General features: G+C 41.1%; 1 protein-coding gene across 6 annotated transcripts in view; it reads left to right on the forward strand.

The window, feature by feature from the left end:
- mcamb (melanoma cell adhesion molecule b) overlaps window positions 1-22,582 on the forward strand; it is a 48,028-nt gene extending 25,446 nt beyond the window's left edge. The window contains exons 2-18 of one of the 6 annotated variants that reach the window (XM_085379724.1): window positions 7,447-7,571; window positions 7,676-7,901; window positions 8,437-8,507; window positions 8,611-8,698; window positions 8,795-8,974; window positions 9,793-9,923; window positions 10,030-10,165; window positions 10,264-10,379; window positions 10,589-10,730; window positions 10,824-10,948; window positions 12,469-12,607; window positions 13,650-13,736; window positions 14,439-14,501; window positions 16,489-16,527; window positions 18,075-18,110; window positions 18,501-18,624; window positions 20,846-20,969. In XM_085379724.1, coding sequence (XP_085235850.1) covers window positions 7,447-7,571; window positions 7,676-7,901; window positions 8,437-8,507; window positions 8,611-8,698; window positions 8,795-8,974; window positions 9,793-9,923; window positions 10,030-10,165; window positions 10,264-10,379; window positions 10,589-10,730; window positions 10,824-10,948; window positions 12,469-12,607; window positions 13,650-13,736; window positions 14,439-14,501; window positions 16,489-16,527; window positions 18,075-18,110; window positions 18,501-18,624; window positions 20,846-20,969 — 1,952 coding nt within the window. Of the gene's footprint in view, window positions 1-7,446; window positions 7,572-7,675; window positions 7,902-8,436; window positions 8,508-8,610; window positions 8,699-8,794; window positions 8,975-9,792; window positions 9,924-10,029; window positions 10,166-10,263; window positions 10,380-10,588; window positions 10,731-10,823; window positions 10,949-12,468; window positions 12,608-13,649; window positions 13,737-14,438; window positions 14,502-16,488; window positions 16,528-18,074; window positions 18,111-18,500; window positions 18,625-20,845; window positions 20,970-21,071 lie in introns of those variants that run through there. The other 5 variants (XM_085379720.1, XM_085379719.1, XM_085379721.1 and 2 more) reach the window with 5 other exon arrangements.
- The last annotated feature ends 537 nt before the right edge of the window (window positions 22,583-23,119 follow it).

Consider the following 23,119-nt stretch of genomic DNA (forward strand, 5'->3'; position numbering starts at 1 on the left):
AAATCTCCCTGAAACAGATCATAAGGATGTAATGCAGAAATGTTTTATTTTTTTCACAGAGCTGTTGGTTTAGCTAAAGTTAATTGTGCACTTTTAATGATAATCATCTGTATCTGTGTTATGTACAGAGGAAAATAAAAAGAGACGTTAACTAAGAAAATGAGAAACGGGGGTGGAGGGTTTCCTGTGGGGCACCGTGATGGTGCACTGTCTGTGGGATTGCATGAGTGTGCTTCAGTTTTCTCCTTTTGGGTAACTGTTGATTTTTTAAATTGTCTGTAGGTGTGGTGAGGTATTTGTTGTCTTTGGCTCGGTGTCAGCTTGGATGAAAAATGAGTGAACGATGGATTTTCAAGCCATCCTTGTGGGGCGCTGTTCCTCACCTAGACCACCATTTTAAAAAGAGCACAGGACCGTTAAGTAAAACGCCAGTGAATGTGCTGAAGTTGTGCGTCCTGCCCTCTCCTTTGGCGATCATCTGCGGTCTGGGCTCGTTGCCAGAGGAAACAGGCGGCAGACTCAGGCCTGTCAATGAATCCATCGCGGTGCTAAACGTAAAACAGATTCCAGGCTTTGAACGACCACATGGACCATTTCTTCTGTGCTCTGTACCTGTCAGATGGAGGCCTGCAGTGTTAAAATGAATGCACCCTGGCTTCACTTTGCTTGCTGATTAGCAGCAACTAGACTTTTGTATGTATTCAAAATTGCCTGCACTTGTTATCATAGTCAGAGGCATGAAAGAAATGAGATTTTGTAGGTGTGGGTGAGCATCCACAGATGCTAAGAGCTCAGCAGGAAGCATTTTTAATCAAACAGTAACAGATAGCAACCAATTGTTTTGTTAACAATGAAATCAAAGACTCCTGCGAGTCTTTGACATGACTTCCTCTTGAGCTTATTGTCTCTTATCCTGCGCGCCTCTGCCGTGTGAGCCTCTTATCTTTAAGTGGGTCTAATTTTGTGTTTGAATACAGTGCACCCTCTTTTGGGATGGACTGTGCTTTGCAGGGACAGCTAAACTGAGACAGCAAACTGAGAGCTCTTTGAGGCTTGATTATCAGTGCTGACACACATATGGAGCTCTCATATGCAGATGTGTAAGATCCAGAATTCAGTTTTCCTCCTCCTACAAAGAAGAAAAAGCTTTGAGCTTTGATTTATTGTTGAATTTGAAGTCCAAATTTTTTCACTCCAAAAACAAATTACTTTTCATTTTCTGTGACAACTAGTGCAATCACTGATATGATGGCATTTTCAAAAGTAGATTTCAGTCATTCAGTTTTTTTTTTCTTTTTTAAGTTTTGATTTTGATCTAGTGAAATTATCTGGATGAGCAGTGATCTCATCTTTGGGTTCCTCCTGTTCAGCGGCTTCACACTCGACTTTAAACTGCTCCAATCCCCCATTATTATACATGCTGAGATTGGAGTAGATCAGGTGAGATGAAAGATTGCTGAGAAAGACAGAGAAACATGGTTCTTGTGCAGCACTTTCCTACTCTACCCGAGCACTCAAAGAACCTTATGCAACATGCCACATTCACACCTGCTTAAGTGCTTTCTATCTAACATTCCCACTCCAATGGATGCACTGCAGAGCAACATGTTGCTAGTATCTTGCCCAAGGATACTTTGGCATGCAGACTGGAGCAACCAATAACCTGCTCTACCTGATGAGCTACAGCCACCCCGGATGGATGCAGAGACCCCATAGATTCAACAAAGAGCTGGAAACATCCCTCAGTGATTCTGGTCCATATTGATATGATAGCGTCACACAGTTGCTTCACATCCATGATGCCAAATTTTCCGTTACATCCCAAAAATGCTCTGTTGGATTGAGAATTGGTGTCTGTGGAGGCCATTTGAGTACAGTGAACTCATTGTCATGTTCAGAAAAACAGTTTGAGATGGTTTGAGCTTTGTGACATGGTTATATAGGAATATTATACTGCAAGCAGCCATCAGAAGATGGAAACACTGTGATCATAGGCTGTGGCACTTAAAAGATGGTCACTTTGTACAAAGGGGCCCAAAGTTTGCCAAGAAAATATCCTTCACACCATTACATCACTGCTGGCAGCCTGAACCGTTGATATGAGGAAGGATGGATCCATACTTGTCTTTTATGCCAAATTATGACCCTAACATCCAAAAATTGAGACTTTTCAGACCAGGCAACATTTTTCGAATCTTCTGCTGGCCAGTTTTGTTGAGGTCAGTTTCCTGTTCTTAGCTGAGAGGAGGGGCACATTATATGGTCTTCTGTTGCTGTGGCTTCAAGGTTCAGCATGTTGCACCTTAAGAGGTGCTCTTCTGCATACCTTGGTTGTAAAAAGTGTTGTTGTTTTTTTTAGTTACTGTTACTGCCTTCCTATCTGGCTATTCTCCTGTTTTCTGATATCAAAATGACATTTTCACCCAAAAAAGTCTGAAACCCTTTTTCAGACTAAAGCCCAAAGATAGTTGTGTTTCATGAACTACCAATAGATCAGCAGTTTGAGAAACACTAAGACCAGCCGATCTGGCACCAACAACCACGCCACGTTCAGCCAACTTCAGCAGGTCATCTTGACCATCTTGCCTAAATGCATTGAGTTACTTCCATGTGATTAGCTGATTAGATTTTTTTAATGAGCAGTTGAACAGCTCTCTGTCAGCTTTTGCAGGACTCCCTGTTCTTGTTGCTGCTGAGGATGTCCCTTTATTTCTGGGATTGCTGTCATGCTGCATACTGATTTTTAGAGGCCTCCTCAATGGCTTGGTCTGATACATAAGAGTGAATAAACACGTAATATATCGAGAGTTGACTGACGGTCCTATTGCATGATGGAAAACGGAGTGGATACTTGAATGAAACAAGGCAGGTAAAGTTTCTGACCTTTTCCTACATCAAGATTTGTGAAAAACATGAAAACACATTGGTAAGGAAATCGATTTATTTTAGATATAATAATACCAACATCAGTATGTGAAATCATTGTCTCAACACTTGTTAGTGGAAAGAATATCATTTGCAAAGTGGAAACCGTGGAGAGGTCCAGCTTTCTGCTGCACAGCTTTTTCTCTGTTACGTTTATTTAAGTCTGATATCCGCTGCACAACAACTAATATCCGTTCTCTCATCATGAGGAGAGCATCGATCCAATGCATTGCGGGGAGCTTCTCTGATGGATGCACTGTGGAGATGAATACTGGTCAAGTTACTAATGAGATGTGATTGAGATTCCCATGAGCAAACACTCCAGCTGTCAGACGTAATGGGGGAAGAGTTTTCAAAACATAAAGCTTCAACTGCACAGCAGCAATCTCAATCCCAGTTGTTACTGTAGGTGAGTCCTCAGGTCGGGGATGGGGTGCTGCGAGTGAGTCAGCGTTGTCCTTCCGTCGCTAATGGCCAGGAAATGTCTATGTTGGAGAAACTAATTGGATTTCTTTAACAGGAAAGCATCCGTCCAGCTCCATTAGTAAACAGTAACACGCAGCAGAGCGGGAGAAAAGGGGCGGGGGTTGAGAGACAGGAGGTGAGGAAGAGAAGGAAGTATGTTTGTTGTTGTTGCAGTAGTGAGGGGTTTAGCTCGGGGGCAGCTGTTACTGTAAACGTGCGTTATCCAATGAAATGATGATTAGATGAAACAACAGGTGTGGAGCAGGGATGTGTGTGGGTGATGAGCTCATCAGTGGACAGTCCTGGTGTTGTGATAATTCACTTTAACTGCCAGACCACACATCTGACACTTTTTCCTGGATGGAGTGTCTTTTGATGTTGGACGCAGGATAATGTCCTTTCTAAAAATACATATTTGGAGTTTTTCTTTTGGAAGGAACAAAAACTGCTTTACCAAGTTTTCCCTGTGCTGCGCTCCACACTCATCGTAGGTGTACGTGCTGCAGTAGTAGCTCTAATTACTTAAGAGTGCCTCAGCAAGTTATGCTCAGATTTGTCATTAATACAAAGAGTGCACAGCCACACGTGTCCACCAATATTTTACTTAAAATGTTTGGGGGGAAAAACGCACTGAAATTTCCGGTAATGTATCAAGCTAAAAGCTAAAACCTTTAATATCCTTTTAGTGTCGACGCTTACATCGTCTTCTTTGATCATTTGGATCACAGCACATAGATTTTTGTAATGCTAGCAGGGTGAAGCGATGACAGAGCGGAAAGGAAGTGTCATTTGTCTCTAATTTATCACAACTGCCAATAAAATCCATAGCTTCATCAGTCATCGACTTAACTGTGACTTTAACAATAAATAGCAAAGCCTTAAAGCTCTGTTTTTTATGTATAAATGGAAGTAACAGTAGACAGCTGTGTGATGACAGCTGAACTGTGTCCAGGTTACAGGAACAAGAATAAGTCCACCTAAGAAGCAGGATGTGGGCTTATCCGGGTAACTTCAGGTTTAACTCTGTGTCTTCACTATTACAAAGGTGATACATCACCATGGTAACTTATTCTGCAGACTTAACTGGCTCCATAGAAGGTTGTGTTTGAGATTAGAGACCAACTTGAATGAAATCACTGTTTAATGACCAATCAGTGCGCCCGAAAATAGCTTCACCAATCCTGTTTGATACCTCAGTGTCATGTCTGAGTGTGGGCAGGCAGGAAGAGAGGACCCAAAATGCAGGACTCACTGAGGCGGAAGTAATTCAAAACACACAGCTTTATTGCTGGTAAGAAGCAGAACAGAAAAACACTAACTAAACTGGAAGAACGGAATAAGTAGGCAGGAAGGCTGGCTGGCAAACGGAGCACACAGAGGAAGCGAGGGTGAACAGACGTTAACGATGCGACACCGAGTAGGGGAAGACACAGACACTAAATACAAGAGGTGAACGGAGCAAAGAGGAAACAGCTGGGAGACACGGCTGACGTTGATTACACTGACGAGACAGGGAGAGCACAAAGCTGAACGCACTGACAAAGGGCACAGACCTACAAAATAAAACAGGAAGCACACGCCAGACAGAGACAGACTCGTAAACAGGCATAATGACGTCATGGACAAACAGAGGGACATACGGGCAGAGAAGCCTAAGCACAGGCAACCTAAACCAAACATAAGGGCAAGATAACAAAACCTAAACCAGAAATAATCATCATCAACATCATCATCAGATAACTAAAGAATCAGAATATAATTGTAATCAAAACAGTATCACCAGAGAATAACTAATCCATAATGCAAAATAAACCAAAACATAAGAAACTCAAAATACTGGGTCGACCCGACCCAGGACCGTGACACTCAGTAACTGGTGTGCAGAGACTAAAGCGGCTGAAGTCTTTCCGCCATGAGCATCAGTTATAAAAATAGATTATTACAAGAAACTGTATCCCTTAATGCAAATGGTTTTAAAACAGTTTCATTTTTCTTAGTATATATCCAGAAATATAATAATTAGGTAATTATAGCAATTTATTATGCAGATTTTCTTCTTTCTTTTTTTTATTCTTTGATCTCAGACCATAGTTTTCCTCACACACACACACACACACACACACACACACACACACACACACACACACACACACACACACACACACACACACAAACTTACATTGCTGCTTTGTGTGTGGCTGTTTTGTTGCTTTCATCCTGTATTGTGAGCTTGACCACTTCATATGTTTATTTTAGTATCTTTTTATCTTCATTTGTAAAATCAGCTTTGTGCCAGTGGACTTTTCCATGTTTGTGTTTGATCAGAAGTTACCAGTGCTACATGCTAAGCTATGCACTCATAGCTAGATTGATAAACTGTTATAAATAACACACAGTATCATTTTTAACTCACATGTAATTTTAGTCTTTTTAAATATGTACTCACCATGAATCTGGTTAAAAACTGTCAGTGGTTCCTGAAGCTCAAACTGCTTATTGCAGGACACTTAGGAATCATATTTACATTCTCTTAAGCTTCGATTGACATAAACTAAGATGTTTCCTGCCATCGCTCACAATACACAGACACTCAGGAAAGATTAAATCAAACCTGGCAGCCTCATGACCTCCAGGCTATATCTCTCATTGGCATCTCAAGCATCCGCTGAGACACTGGGATGTAAAGTGTAATTGGGGGTCCCTCCTTTAGATTTAAAGGATGCCTCACATCAGGAGATCCTGGAAGGGGGAAAAACCACTCGGTCTTCAGAGGCAGATCATAAAGGAACAGTGGGGCTACTATGTTGCCTGTAAATTGGGCCTTTCTTCCTGTGAGAGGGTGACATGTTGGAATGCAGCACATTAATGTGGACATGGGTGGGCTTCTCATTCCTGTCATAGCATCTCCCTCTTTCTTTTGACTCGCAACAACTTTCTTCCCTGTTATTTATTTTTGATTCTTTGCCTGTTTGGGGTTTGTTGTATCTCCATCTTGTCCATTTCCATTAGTGGTTAAGCGTTCATTGTTCTTGTTGATATAAGGATGTTATTGCCGAATTTCATATATCTTGGTATGGATGCAAGAAATTCAGGGCCAGAAAAAAAGTTTGATGTGATTTAAAAACAATTTCTCCAACACTGGGGTGGTTGTAGCTCAGGTGACAGAGCAGGTCAGCCACTAATCAGAAGGTTGGTGGTTCGATCCCAGGCTGCCTCCTGGCTGCATGCCAAATATCCTTGGGCAAGATACTAACCCCATGTTTGCCTACTGGTGGTGGTCAGAGGGCCCGGTGGCACCAGTGTCCGGCAGCCTCGCCTCTGTCAGTGCGCCCCAGGGCAGCTGTGGCTACAATGTAGCTTGCCATCACCAGTGTATGAATGGGTGAATGACTGAATGTAGTGTGAAGCGCTTTGGGGTCCTTAGGGACTAGAAAAGCGCTATACAAATGCAGGCCATTTACCATTTTACCATTTAACACATGCTTTTCTGCCAAGAAGTTGTTTGGTGTATCCTTGGAGAGAGGAAAGAGGACAAGGAGACTTGGTGGTAGAGTGAATGTTAGTAGAGAAAATTTAAAGTAGGCAGGAAGTAGTGAAGAAAGTACATGGGAGTAGTGGGAGTACTGGGAGGCTAGGCGTACAGCAGGGAGAGGGGTAGGCTGGATACTAAAGGAAGGACTCATATTAACTGGCTAGACAGAAAGAATAAAGTGTGTCCTGGTATGAAGCTTGATGGTTCCCTGTTGCAGCATTATACTGGTTTGCTGAATCAGTCATATCATTTTAAACTATATTTGCATAAAGGCTGACTGTGCCACTAACTGTCATACAGCAGCTGGCTACACAACAGCTACAGAGCTGTGAAAATAATGCAATGGAAGTCATGTCAGTGAGTCAGAGTGTAACGGTCCTCTTTTAAATGAGAACTTTGAAAAGAGATCAGTTTAAAGCTAAGTAGATAATAGTTGTACGTGCAGCACCGAATTGCTTAATAATCTGGTCAGTTCTTTTAAAAATATATATATGTTGGTGGGTAATTTATTGTATTTTTTTCAGCATGGGCCATAATGGAGGTGAACATGGAGGACAAAGTGGAGGTAATGGCTGGAGAGACGGCTCAGATCACCTGCATGTTTACAACTGACGAGGGCCTGGGCGGCACCACCATACAGTGGTTCTATGTGAGTTTGGTGAAGCTTAACGTGCACAGAAACACACAGATGTGTGATGGGTGTCACGTTTCTCTGTTTGATTGATGTTTGATTCTGTAAACTCTGACCTTTAGGTGCCACCTAATAAGGAGAGACAGAGAATCTACAACAAGGAACCAATGCATGAGGCTGCAGAACAAAACACACTGTTCACGCATCGGATCAGCTTGAACGTCAATGGAACCGCTGCTGTGCTGGCTATCAGAGATGTGGGAGTGAGGGACAACTTGGAGTTTATCTGTGTCATCAAAACTCTCACACCTGAGGAAGCAGAGGGACGAACCCAGCTCCAAGTGTTTAGTAAGACTCTGAAAGCTTTTATTGCATTTTCTATGCTGTCTGCTCTCTCGCACTGAAACGGTTGTTTTCATTAAGCAAGTCATCAGTATCCTCTCTTAATGTATGCTGCTCCATATTTTCCATATATTTCTTACTGCTGCTGCTACAAGTTAACGGATCAACTTCAGATATTGTATCTGCTTCATTTGCTTTGGAAGAAAAACAAAAGAAGATGGAACAGACCTCACCTGTTCATGAAACTGCTTACCAGTTTTCCTGGCCAATTACCTTTTTTTTTGTCCAATTTAGGTCCAATTACTTTGCAAAACCTCTTAAATTAAAAACTGCTTTCAAATCGCATTTGGATTTTTCGATTTAAAGTCCACTGTGTCCGGAGGCAGAGATTGTGTCTTTGTCCAACAAATTATGGAACTCACTGTATTAACATACCTATAGTGTTACAATATTTCTGAAATTTTTAGCTATCAGAATCTATGATTGTTTCTTTCTAAATGCTTCCTTTTCTAGTTCTTATCCTTTCTTACGTCTTGTGCAGAATCACCAACCTTTCCTACAATTGAGGCAGTGGAAACAGGGATATCAGTAAATGAAGAAGCTCCATCCAAGGTGAAAAGGTTTTGGCGATCACAAACATCAAAGACTAAAATTACAAAATGCGAGGATGCAATTTTATCATTTGAATTTCCTTACCTACCCCCTCTCCCACTAGATTGGGTCTTGCAGGGTCAAAAACGGATACCCAAAGCCAAATATTACTTGGTACAGAAACAACATGCCGCTTCGCAATACTCCACGTGGTAAGGCAGATTGATATTTAAAACTGGAATGCCTTAGCTGTTTCAGTTTGTGTCTGTCCTGTTCTTTTATGTTTACAGTATTTTTATTTCTTTCAGAGGTGGTTGTAACCTCCAGCACCACTATTGAATCGAGTGGTCTTTTCTCAGTCCAGAGTGAGCTGACAATGAAAGTTAAGAAGGAGCACAAAGATGCAGTGTTCTACTGCGAAGTCATCTACTTTGTCCCTGGAGCGACCAAGATGACCGAGAGTCAGCACATTAACATCACTGTATACTGTGAGTTTCACCAATTGAAACCAAACTGGCTTGCATTTGGTTTCCAGTTCATGCAATGTTCTTGCACACCAAACTAGAAAAACTAGAAACAAACTACAAGAAGTTTCTTAATGGATCTGTTTTGATATTTTGAAGTGGAAATGGATGCTATAGTTTCTCATGAAGTTCACTAAGTTAAAATAACACTATTGTTCAAGTATTATAGGATATTATACTAATAACATTTTCCTTAATTTGATTTGACAGGCCGGTAAATTTTGAATTTACCGGTCGATCTACGTCCCTGCCCTCACCTATGGCCACGAGCTGTGGGTAGTGACCGAAAGAACGAGATCGCGGATACAAGCGGCAGAAATGAGCTTCCTCCGAAGGGTGGATGGCCTCTCCCTTAGAGATAGGGTGAGAAGTTCGGCCATCCGGGAGGGGCTCAGAGTAGAGCAGCTGCTGCTCCACATCGAAAGGAGCCAGCTGAGGTGGTTCGGGCATCTGACAAGGATGCCCCCTGGGCGCCTCCTGGGTGAGGTGTTCCAGGCATGTCCCACCGGGAGGAGGCCCCGGGGCAGACCCAGGACACGCTGGAGAGATTATATCTCTCAGCTGGCCTGGGAACGCCTTGGCATTCCCCCGGATAAGCTGGAGGAGGTGGCTGGGGAGAGGGAGGTCTGGGCCTCTTTGCTTAGGCTGCTGCCCCCGCGACCCGGCCTCGGATAAAGCGGATGAAGATGGATGGATGGATGATTTGACAGGCCTCAGTTTCCTATTTTTAAGGATAGTTCAGGTTTGCAGTTTAATCTTGAATTCATCTCTCTGTGTTTTAGATCTCCCCACTGAAGTAAATATTTGGGTGGAGTCACCAAAGGGCAAAATCAAGGAAGGGGACACACTTGAGCTTCGCTGCGATAACAATGGCAACTATCCATCCTCAATCACCACAATTAAGCACCAAAATGTAAGAAAATCAGCACTTCCATACTCCTCATTTATGTGGAAATGGTTGCAATTCGATGTTTTCCTGAGCACTTTGAGGACATTAAAGTTAATCTTGAACTTTGCAGAGTGAATACTCTGTGGAGAACAAGACAATGGTGCGGACTAATGTGAAGCGTTTAGACGGTGGAGTTTATGAGTGCACCTTTGAGGAAACGGATAACTTTGAGGCGATCTCAGGGAGTACTAAGGTGTCGGTTAACTGTAAGTGTTTTACTCTGGATGAGTTTTTCATCAAATACATTTTACCAGTAGGTTCTCTGTTTGACTTGTATGCCTTGTTTCTCTGTCTGTGTGTGCAGACCTTGAATCTGCTGTTATAACGCCTAAAGACAGCATTGCGGTGATGGAAGGAGAGGAGCTGAAGGCCAGCTGCAATGCCCTGTCTTCTCTCCAGACATCCACAACCTGGTTTAAGGTTACATAGATACATACATATATACAATACAACTGCTTGTCTAACAGTAACAAGTAAGATGCACCTAGAAAACAATCATTTCACACTGTGGCAGAGTCGTACCAGCAGTTAGGTTGACTAGAGGCCTCTAACACCTATTTCACCCAGTACTTAGATGCTCATTTAAACGTGTTGAGTCAAACAAGCTTTTTTTGTTCACCTTTGTCTAGAATGAAAAGTTGGTGTCAAAAGGCAACACTTTGAGTGTGAAGAGCGCAACGTTAGAAACAGCAGGGATGTATAAGTGCGTTGTGACCGTTCCTGAGATGGAGGGGATGAAAACCAGCAGCACACTTCAAGTCAATGTTAAGGGTGAGTTGTATTTTCTTTAAATGAGACCATGTCCAAAGTTTGTGACTGCATAGTTATTGCATAAGGTTGTATTTCTTGCTACTCATTCTGCAGGTTCGCCACAGATTTTGGGGCCAGATGTCCAAGAAGTGGAGACTTATGAGACAACTGTTAATCTGACCTGCAGTGCCACAGGGTTTCCTGCTCCCACAATTATGTGGACAACTTCTGATGGGAAGGTACAGCAGAGGGAAGCTTCTCATTCTCGGCTTAGTCACAGCCGCAACAGAGATCTGCTTATTCCAGTTGTGACTTCAACAGGTTGATCCAAAGTCCTCCGGACCTCCATTTTGATAAATGCGTCCAGTGGGACAAATAGTGGAACACAATTTTTAACTTGAATTTTAAACTTAACTTAAATGCATTTTCTTTTCAATACTGTTGTGGTATTTTGCCGTTTACGGCACACGATTAAAAAAGAGCTGGCTGGTGGACTGTGGGTGAGACTTCACATTAGTAGAGTATGGTCTTCACTTTTGAACAGTTTTAATAGTCTTAGTAACCACAAATCAGCAAGTTCTGAACAGATTAGCAATACAGATGCAGGAAAATTGAACAAAATGTTTCAACAACTACCGGACATTTTGTGCCTCGAGATATTTTGTGCAGTGATTTGTTTTATGATTAAAAGTGTGTGTTAGATATGTCCATCAGCCTCAGTTATGCAGTTGTTTAGTGCTAAAAGCACTAAAGCATGCTAACGTTCTAGAGCAAAATGGTAAAAATGGTTAATTAGCATTAGCATGCTAACATTATCATTTAGCTGACATCACATCAGATTCTCACTGATTTAAGCAGCACTGGTTGGTAGTGGTGCAATGGATCAATAAACTCACGGTTTGGATCAGATCACGGTTTTAAGTCACGGATCGGATCAATTTTCGGATCAGCAAAAAACGAAACAAGACAAGAAAAATTAATTTTTTTGCCCATTAAAGAACATTCAACTCAATACTCATTCCACGCAATTATATAAAAAACAAATTAGGTGCTATATAGGGCAGTACAGGGCTTTGTATCTACCACTCCGCTGTGATATAATGAGCGGTCACGGTCACGTAGCTTTCCGTTGCCCTGGAGGTCCACCCATCTGTAGTTAGGGCAACAGAAGATGCCTGACTTTTCCTGCTCATACATGCTTGGAACGATCTTGTCACTGAAGTGGACACGCAACGGGATATCATAGCGTGGCTCAAGCACGTTTATCATATGTTTAAACCCCTTGTTTTGCACAATGGAATAGGGCCTCATGTCTGGAGCTATAAACACCCCAATAGCTTTTGTAATAGCTTTTGTAACAGCTTTAGCACGGTCAGATTAGGCAGCAAAGGGCTGCTTAAATGCCGCAAACTCCTCTGCTCTTTCACTTGGAGTGCTAGCGTTGGCCATGACTATTGCAGACAGACTGACCACGCCCACCATACACATATTTTTTTTCTTTTTCGAATCTTCGGTTCTGATCACGGATCAACAGTGATCCGTTGCGCCACTACTGGTTGGATTTTACAGAGTTAGAAATAAATTTGATTGGACTGACAGAGCTAATACTAGCTAATGTCTAGTTTACCTTCACGATGATGATGGGCATGCAAACCTTTAGTCTTTGGAAGTCTATATCAATATTGTGCTCAACTGTCTTCTCACCTGTTTGCTCTTGGATCTACTTTTCTATTTCTGTCTTTAACTGTCCTTTTTGCAGAACCTAAATGCATTGCAAACAGAGACTGAAGATGGCGCTCAGAGTGTGGTCACTTTCAAGATCACCTCCAATGTGAAAGTTTTCTGCAATGCCAGCAATGACTTTGGCTCTAAAGTGGTGGAGTTCAACATCAAAACCAGTGAGTTCATGCAGCCTGTGCTTCCTTTCTGCAATCTTTGTAGTTAGTAGTTCAGTCAGGTTCGTCACAGAGTTTAGAGTTCATCTTAGCGCAGATGGCTCATCATAGATGGCTGATCACAAGATTTTTCTACGGACACCACTGCATTCGACGAAATCCACTGCTTTTGTTTGAATCATATATTTCTGTTAGTTTTCTGTTCCAGCTATTAATACAAACAAGGATTCTTTCTTACATGGAAAAGTTACTTATGGAGTTCTTCTGTGTCTACATGTCTCTGCTACGCAGATGATGTTGAGTTGTATTTATCAAACGACATGACAAAAATCAGTTAATTAAGCTAGACATAAAGGCCTTCATCTATGAAATATTGGTAAACAGCGGGTTCAGGAGACAGACTCTGCTTTTAAGATTTGGCTTCGAGCCTTGTTCATAAAACAGGTGATCCTGGAAAAGTCCTCAGTTATCCTGCTGTAGGCTCAGGCTGTTGGTGGACTTCATGAGGTCCACTGACCAGGTCTTTTCCACTCCCCTCTTTTCACTCCTGATATGTTTATATGTCAGTACTGCATGTCATTAACTTTAGTCATTTCTCTTCCAAAGTTTTGTCTCCCTATTTTTTTCTCTTCTCTTTCCATTCACCCTCCATTCTGACCACGGGGGAGTTCTTCCTTCCCTCTGTCGCCAAGTGTTTGCTCAAAGGGAATCCTCTCATTGTTGGGTTGTTCTCTCTAATATTAAGGCGACTGTTGTGAAATAGCACTTTACATAAAAACGAACCGAACATGCCTGCATGTTTTTATTTGTTCTCCTCACTTGCCACTTTTACCTATGTCCCTCCCCCCTCATGTCTCTATTCATTTTCATCTAAAGGTCTTGAGTTTTGCCACATGATGTAACGTCTTGTCTGTGATTGTTCAATCTTTATATTTTTTGTTGTTGTTTTTCACATTCTTCACCCTGGTAACCCACATGTCGTTTAATGGGCACCCATGTGTAAATAACAAAATGACGTCCTTTCTGTGCCTCTACCTGCTTTTAGTTTTAAACACCACATTAACAACAATCACTTCCATGCCAACAATCAGCACTACCACACGATCAACCACTACTATATCCAGTGACACAGGTAAGACCACAGTTACACTGCTGTGCCTGTTTTTCATCATGCAAATGAAACCAGCTGCTAAATGCAAAATTAAATTTGACTGGGAAAGAGAGATTTCTAACTTGTCAGAAAGCTCCCAGCTCGAATTTGCGAGACAGGCACACTCTCTGTTTTTACCACGAGGCTTCAAACATTTCCTTTTGAAAAAGCTCATAATTATAACTGGAACTGGCGACCATGAACCATGCCTTACTTGTGCTGCTATCGGCTGAGACTAATGTTACTCCCATGATGCACTGAGCATTTCTACATTCTTTTCATTCCCTGTGTGTTTATATGTAACTACTGCATGCTATTGATTTTTGTCTGTCTTATATCTTATACTTTGTGTTCTGTTCTTGGCTCTTCATGCTCTCCTTCTTTTCTCTTTCTTTACACTCACTGGCTGCCCCTCCCTGAGCCGGTTTCTGCTGGCAGTCTTCCTGTTAAAAAGGAGTTCTTCTTTCCCACTGTCACCAAATGCTTGCTCATAGGCAATCCTCTTATTGTTGGGTTTTCTCTTCATCTAAATGGCCTAAGCTCTGCCAAGTGCCGTAACCTGTTGTTGTGACTGTGAATATTTCACTCTGTGTTGTTGCTGTCATTTTGTACCTGTGCTGTTTAGTGTGTACCCCTGTGTAGTAACAAACATGACCTCCTGTCTGTGCGTCTAACTGTTTTTAGTTGTACACACCACACCAACAGCCACCACTACCACATCAACCAATACTATAACCGATGACACAGGTAAGATCACGATTACTCTGCTGTGCCTGTTTTTTGTTTTTTTTAACATGGAAATCAAATCCGCTGTAGAGCTCTATTTCATTTTAAGACGAGGCTTCAAACATTTATTTTTAATAAAGCTTATAGTTATGGCTGGATCTGGTCACCCTGAACCATCTCTTAGTTATGCTGCAATAATTTTAGGCTGCTGATAGACCTTCCACAATGCGCTGAACATTTTTTCTTCAATCCCCTTTTATCCTTCCCCGTGTCTTTATCTGTCACTGCTGCATGTTATTAATGTTTGTCAACTCTTTTCTGTAGTTTGTGTTTTGTTCTCCCCTTTTTTCTCTTTTTTCCCTCCCACCGGCTGCCTTTCCCTGAGCCTGGTACTGCCACATGTCACTGTTGCCAAGTGTTTATTCATGGAGAATCTGATCACTGGCATTTTTTTGTATATTATTGTTGTTAAAATTGAACTGAATATGTCTGTGTACACTGCTCTGAAACCGTATTTTGTCCTTCTAGATTTATTTTAAGTATATTTTTATCAAATGTTTCAAATCAGCGAACAAATTTTAATGTTAGACAAAAATAGTAAGAACAACATGCAGTTTTTAAGAGCAACTGGGTTATACAGCAGGACCATGATCCAGAGCACACCAGCAAGTCCACCTCTGAATGACTCACACGGTGAAGCTTTAGGATCGGACTACTTAAAGTCCAGACTGAATTCAGATGGAGATGCTTTGGCATGACCTTAAAACATGGCAAAAATAAATACGTTCCAATGTGGCTGAGTTAAAACAACGCTCCAACATGTTGTCAGTGATTGTATTTCACTCTGTGTTGTTGTCACTGTTAACCCGTGTGATGTTTAATGTGCACCCCTGTGTGATAACAGAAGTCGCATCCTCTCTACCTGCTTTCAGTTATATACAACACATCAACTACCAATACTACCATACCATCAACAAACATTACCTTTATCAATGACACCGGTAAGATCACAGTCATTCTGCTGTGCCTGATTTTTGACATGGAACTCAAATCCGCTATGAGGCTTTATTTCATTTTAAGACGAGGCTTCAAACATTTATTTTTAATAAAGCTTATAGTTATGGCTGGATCTGGTGAACCCTGAGACATCCCTTATTCATGATGCAATAGATTTAGGCTGCTGGTAGACCTCCCATGATGCACTGAGCATTTCTCCCGTAATATGTCTCTAATGCATGTTATTAAGTTTTGTCAGTTCTCTCCTGTAGCTTGTGTTTTGTTCTCTCTCTTTTTTCTCTTCTCTTTGAACTTACTGGCTGCATTTGCACCTTTTCCTGTTAAAAAGGAGTTCTTCCTTCCCACTGTTGCCGAGTGCTAATGGGGAATCCTCTGATGTTGAGGTTTTCTCTCTAGCACTGTTGGGTCCTACATAAACCACCTTGAAGAACTGTTGCTGTATAAATTAAAGTCCCCTCACTTTTCCCTTTTACTCGTGTCCCCCCCGTTCACATCCATGTCTCTGTGTGTTTTGACTTTGATCTAAAGATGCTGAGCTTTGCCAAGTGTTGTAATGTGTTGTCTGTGATTTTTCATATTCCTCACTGTGTTGTTGTTTTTTCACACTGATGTCTTAAGTGCTTAAAAAGAGCAATTGGACTTCTTTAGGTTTGGGAAGACATTTCGACTCTGATCCAAGAGGCTTCTTCAGTTCTAAATAAATTGGCACACAGTCTTGATATCCTTTCCCAGGTATTTCAACCTCCAAGGAGACAATTCCCAGTGGGGTTTAAATCTCTGCCAGTTGTTTCAGAACTGAAGAAGCCTCTTGGATGAGATGTGAAGCTACACAAGTCCATTTGCCTTCTTTTTAAGAACTCATAGCTCGCATGTCCTTGATGACTGAGAACCTATACAGACCTTTTGACACTGTTAACCTCTGTGATGTTAAATGTGCGCCCCTGTGTAGTGACCCAAATAACCTCCTCTCTGTGCCTCTGCCTGCTTTCAGTTACACAAAACACATCAACTAACTATGTCAATGACCCAGGTAAGACCACCGTGCAATTAAATCAGCTACAAAATGCATAATTAAACTTGGTTGACAGAAATAGGTAGTTCATTTATCAAAAAGCTCCCAGTTTGGATTCAGGAGACAGACGCCCTCCATCATTTTCACATTAGGATTAATCTTTTTGTTAAAGTTTAGATAGGGCTTGATCTTCTCCACACACCTTTTTTCACTCCTGATGCATTTATGTGCCACTGCTGCATGCTGTAACTTTTGTCTACCCTCTCTATGTTCTCCCGTTCTTTTTCCCCTCTATTCTTCCCGTTCAGCCTACACCCAGTCACGGCAGGTGGCTGTTGCTGATTGTTGGCTCTTTACTTTGCAGAATCAAGTGCCTTGAGACGACCGTTGTTGTGAATTGGCAATAAATAAATAAAACTGAATGGAACTGATTGAATTGAAAGCTTATAACCAGCAAATTCAGAGTCTCCAGACTTTCTTTTATTTAGTCTTGTGGGGCAGTTTTTTTTCTGTAAGTCAGAAAGAAAGGATAAGAGCAAGGAGGCGTGATGCAAACTCAGAAACACCTGCAGGCCTTAGTTACCGCTGTGGTATGATAGATAGGTCATTAAAAGTGAGGTTTGTTGTTGTCACAGGGTGTCTTAATTATTAATTTATTGTCACGACTGCTGTTCTGCGTGTTGGGTTATTATAAATGTAGACGTTTTGTTTTAATGTAGTCTTAAAGTTTGAGAATGAAGTCATGCTTGCAAATGATGTGGAAATAAAAAGAGAAAGGTTCACACACGTACATGCATCATTGTGACTCTCATCATTGAGTGCATTTAAAGCCGATGCTTTAAATGCACTCAGAGTGAGTCTCCTGACTCCCATTATGGGTCCTGCTTTGTGTTTTTCTGTGTCTGCTCTCTGTTTATATGTCACACCAGGAAATTTTCAGCCCCTCAGAGGAAAACTGCTCTGAGTCCACGTTTCTCCCAAAGCGTTGATAAACGGGATTAAACAGGGCCCCTCTGGAAAATGACTCTTCTGCTGCTGACCGCAGTTTGCATATCAAAGTTGATGTTTCGATTCAAAACACTGATAAGATCCTCTGAAATAAAACATTTATTCAGGACTCTGCTGAACATCAGCAACACAAACCTGGGGTGTCAACCATAAGCCCGCAGGCCAGAGCTGACACAGCAAAGACTTCAATCTGGCCCAATGGACAACTTTGAAAGGAGGAGCTTTTGAACTTTTAACTGTATTTTCAAGTTTTACAGCTTTTCCTATTCATAAAGACCGCTTCCATTGCCATTCATATCACTGGGCAATCAACTGCCAGATCTTTCTCTGCAATTTTAAACATTTGTCATTTAAACGTTTGTCATTGAAAATCTGAATGTTGAAACTGCATATGTAAGACATCTCGGAGATTAAATGTGAAAGAGGCATTTCACTGGTCCAGCCCACTTAAGATCAAAGTGGGCCACGTGTCCCTGATCTAAACTGTGTTTGAGTATTATATGAAGTATTTATGTGCATATGCCCACTGATTCCTGTGTTCATTTGGTTTTTCTCAGTTCAAACGCCCACCAAATCACCAAATATCAAGAAAGGTTTGTACATCACTCTGCTGTTGCAGATTCTCTACCGCCTTCCTTCCACTTCTCTGTGAGCACACTTCTCGCTCTCTCGCCTCCTAGCTTTCACGAGAACCCTCCCTGGTGATGAACAAAACATCAAAGCGTCATTGGGTTGTTCATCATCTTCACCTCTTCCTGCGCATGTTGTAAAAGCACTGCTGCTCCTGCAGCCCTGATAAACAGCCACTTCGTTTCTTTATCTTTCAGGGTCACCTGAATGATGCTACTGCCACACTCTCTTTAGGCGCATTGCAAACTGTATCTCCACCTGTATCAGACTCTCCTGTCTCCTGCTGTCATTCTATTCCAAAATCCGGGTGCAGTAAGTAAAGCTGTGGGTGTTTTGTGCTTCTTCTCCAATAGAGAGCAAAGGTTTTGTTATCGCAATCATCATCATCGCCATCTTCCTTCTGGCTATCTTGGGAAGCGTGCTCTATTTCCTGTACAAGAAGGGCAGGATCTGCGGCCGATCTGGCAAGCAAGACTTGTAAGTGCAATGACAGCAGTTCCATGCATAAACACACAATGTGTCCACATAAGGAGACATTAAAATGTGATTTTATGGCTGGACTGTATCACAGTATTGTAGTTCTAGACCATTAGAAAGAACTGAACATGATGCATCGATGTAGAAAATTCAGTTATGCTATGTTGTGATTAGACTCCGATGGCCCATCACAGCCGAATGAAATCCCAGCAGTGATAGGAATTAGGGCAGAACCCCCCAGAGTCTAGACCAGGGGTGGGCAACTCCTGGCCTTGAGGACCAGTGTCCTGCAGGTTTTAGATGTGTCCTTGATCCAATACAGCTGATTTAAATGGTTAAATTACCTCCTCAACATGTATTGAAGTTCTACAGAGGCCTGGTAATGAACTAATAATTTGATTCAGGTGTGTTGACCCAGGGTGATATCTAAAACCTGCAGGACACCGACCCTCGAGGCCTGGAGTTGCCCACCCCTGGTCTAGGCTTAGGTTGAGTGACTTGTGTGAGGCAGCGATGGGGAAGAGGTTGATTGCACAAGGGAGATGAGCAGGGCAATTTAAGGTATGCAGAGTGGAGGCTGATTGGCAGAAAGATGATTGGACTAGAACAATGATGTCTGCATTGAGTTTTACAGCATGGGGAAAAGGAAGTGATGAAAAGAAAAGACTAGCAGCCAAACTCCTGGGAAAGCAGACAGATGATAGATGACCCTTTGATATAAAAGTGTCTAAAAGGAGAAGCCAGTCAGGAAGTGCCTTAAGCTGCATTCTCTCTAATAGCCTGCAGGGGGCGACAACTAGGGTGTCTATATCCATCTTTTAGATACAGTTTGTGTTCACAGTTGATTCAAAAGTGCACTTAATAACATAAAACATTAAATGTTAAAGTTGTGAGGTGTGTTGTTCCTAAAGCCAGAGTGTGTAAAGGTTGCTCTCTGGTAAAAAGTGATATTTAATTTAGGGCTGTAGGTAACAATTATTTTAGTAACTGAGTAATCTATCAATTATTCAATTGATTGATCCAGTAGTCAGATAAGAAATACTTTTCTGAGCAATAATTAATATGAGCAATAAAAAAACACAGGTTTTTCTAAACGAACTGCTCATTGGTTTCCATTTTAGAAATTGCAATGTTTTAATGCAAACGTGTCAGAAAAATATGAAAGAAAACAAGCCTTTGATGACCTGCTATATTAAATTTAATTACTAAAGAAAACATTTTCTTAAATGCAAAAAATATAAATAATCTCAAGTACAGTTGAAGTCAATAAAATAAGATATGTATGAAATCCAAACTAAGGCATAAAAAATTTACCTTTACTGGCCCGTGTACATTTCTGTTGGCTTGTGAAAAAAGCTTTTGTTTTATATTTTTAAATATTAACGCAATATTTTATATTATTTCACTTTCAGTCTGAAAAATGTTATGAAAGACTTTAAAAAAAATCAATGGGTCTATTACACCCTATTCCCCCCCGTGTAGACTCACCCCTGTTTGCTGCAGGTATCGCCTCCATGTAAAAAGGGCGGCTACCGTTCGTTTAAACATGGTATCAGACATGGTTCGTTTAAACATAGATCATCTGCACATTTTAATACAACTCGGTTGTGGGCAAAATACCTGCAACTGACAAATAAAGGCTATCTCATCATCTCATCATCATCAACTTGATGAAGTTTACTGCAGATTTTTCTCTGTGTAAAACAAAGCAGTGGATGGAGCAGCTATAAAGTTCGCTTTTCTTTTGCTATAATTGAATCCCTCGAATTACTCGATCGATCGTTGCAGGCATAATTTGAATTTTGTGATATTAGTGATACACCTGCCAAAAGTACTTTAGTAATAAACCTGTGTCTTCGTAACACTACCAAAGCCATGCTGTAAAATTACAGTAATACAAACATTCATGTTTACACACATGAAGCAGAAAATGCTTAAAAAACACGGTGGCTGTCAGTCCCAGACCCTTCATTAAATGGATGAAGTTTAAAGTTTTTTTTAATGTGCAGTTGTGATTTCCAGAAATATTCAGCAGCACTGGGAGTACATGGTAAAATCAATACACTTACTGATGAATGTGTACATATATATACTCATTTTATTATTTTTTGTGTGGCTTTAAAGGACACACGAAGTGACGCCCCCTGTTATGTGAGCAGGTACAATGCATAAAGCTTCAGATAGGTTCAGTTATAACTATGGCTTGTTCTTGACCCTGCAGCAGTAAGAGGAAGTCCAGCAAAGATAACATTGTGGTGGAGATGAAAAGCGACAACACAGAGGAGGCGATTCTCCTTGGGGTCAACGGAGAAAAGCAACAACCAAATGACCAAGTACATATCTGATCCTGAACTGAACTCGCTAAATCGAATAGTCTTTCTACTGAATATCAAACTTACCAGTACCCCACCCAAACTTTCTCTTTTGTGATTGTTTGCTCTCTGCAGTAAAGACCGATGAGCGTCTGCACGCGTGAAAGTGAGGAGGTGACACACCGACGGCTGCTCCCGTTCTCCCCTCTCAGCCTCAGGCCCCGCTGCTGCCTTCAAGCACCCACAGCTTTTTATTCCAATCGTGACTATCAGGACAAATGAAGTTATTCCAAGCTATGGCTTTTTCTCTTTCTGCCCTTTACGTGCCAGCTCCTCTGTTGGAATGCATCTCGAGCTTTAATGAAGAAGGTTGGAAAGTTTCATTTCAGAACTAAGAAATCTCCCTTCAACCCCAAGGAATGCCGCAGGTTCTCCTCACAGTGTACTGCTGATAGTCCACAGAACAATAATTAGAGCACAAAGCCGACAAGGGACTATTTTTATACCCCAAAAAGCATCACCTCAAGCCCCTTCAGTCACCGAAGAGCAGCCTGAAACAGCTGAGCTAATGTACATATTATTATCTATGTATATATTTCTTTATTTAAAGTAACACAATGTGGGGGAAAAGAGAAAAAAGCAAGACAAGATAGTGTGGTGGGGTTTTGTGTTTTTTAAGGAAGATAGCAAGGAGAGTTTAAGTAGATATTTTGTTTTTATTATTTTGTCTTTACACTGAATTGTTTTTGTAGCTCTAGCGATGCCTCACCTCTACAGCCAGTTCACAGCTTCACCAAATATTGGCTCTGAAAGAAAAATTTGAATCGCGTACCTTTCACATTATTTTGATATCTATTCCTCTAACACTCAACTTTCACACAACCTGCGGAGTATAAAGTATATTAACTAGTCATTTTGTGAGGCAGGTGAACAAATCTGACTATGTTATGCAGTCCAGTTATAAACGACCGATGCCTTAGAATCTACATTCGAAGCCATTTTTTTATTGTTATATTTAATGTTCAGCGCACTGATTTCTTTGGTGATTCATGCAGGCTTTGTTGTTGTGGAAGGAGCCACCATCTTTCATCGTTCTATACGTTCATGACATGCTTCACTTCTGTAATCATTTCTTTTGAAATTTTAAACTTGGAGAGTATTGGTGTTTGGTGAATACACATGGGTTCACGGCATGATGTTTCCTTCTTTATAAGAAAAAGACATTTCTGTGTGACGAATGAAGAAATTCATGTATCGAGCAAAACTTGAAACACTGTTGAAAACTGTTGTGTCCCAGAGAGGCATGAGAATGCCCCTCAGCCTTGATGCCTTAAAACATCAACCACTCCTCATTTAAATGTAACCAGAGCCTTTCTTTTTCATTTCGGTAACTAGACTAGACTTCACTACTGAGAAGAGGGGACTGACTGTGACTCCGCATATGCAAATCATGTTTGAAGACAGTTAAGCCTCTGTTTTGTTTCTGCTGTTGATGCGTGTGACCACTGTTCAATGTATAATGCCTTTTTAAAGACTGAAAGATAAAATGTGTTATAATATCACTGAAGACATTATAACATATTTAACAAATCTGATTGTTTGTAGTTTTTTTTGTGAAATTCTACCAAATAAAAATGGACTGTTAAATGAACATAACTGGAAATGTGTCTGCTGACATAAAAATATGACCTTTTTTATTTAGCCATACTACAAATCACTGCTGTGCCTCTACTCTGTAATGGTCAAAACCTTTAAAAACAAGTTAAAACTTGGTTACCTTCCAATTTACACACAGTGTAAAATCATTAGGATGGGTTTGAGCTGTCACTTGAGAAAATATCATGCTTAAAAACAAAAGAAATCGGTTATATAAAAGGTACCACTGGGAAGTGTCATCAAAAAAATTCAAAGAGAGCCACAGAGTACAGGACGAGCCTGACAGAGGTAGGAAGATAAAGACATCACTGGAGCCCTGCACAGCGATGCACTGCGAGTTTTCAGCCCAAGAAAAACTCAAATTACACTTTCAGGCCAGACTGAAGTTTGTCAAGAACAATCTGGAGAATGATTGATACTGGAAGCACATAACGATCATTTCAGGTACACAGACATACTGTCAATCGACTAAATGTTTCCATTTTATAAATATAGGACAGTCTTGAGATACCAGCATTAAGATAAAA

Source organism: Rhamphochromis longiceps, linkage group LG14 (genome assembly GCF_057381845.1).
Source record: "Rhamphochromis longiceps isolate RC_006_pf linkage group LG14, R_longiceps_female_GT1.1, whole genome shotgun sequence".
In the NCBI taxonomy this organism is placed as follows: domain Eukaryota; kingdom Metazoa; phylum Chordata; class Actinopteri; order Cichliformes; family Cichlidae; genus Rhamphochromis; species Rhamphochromis longiceps.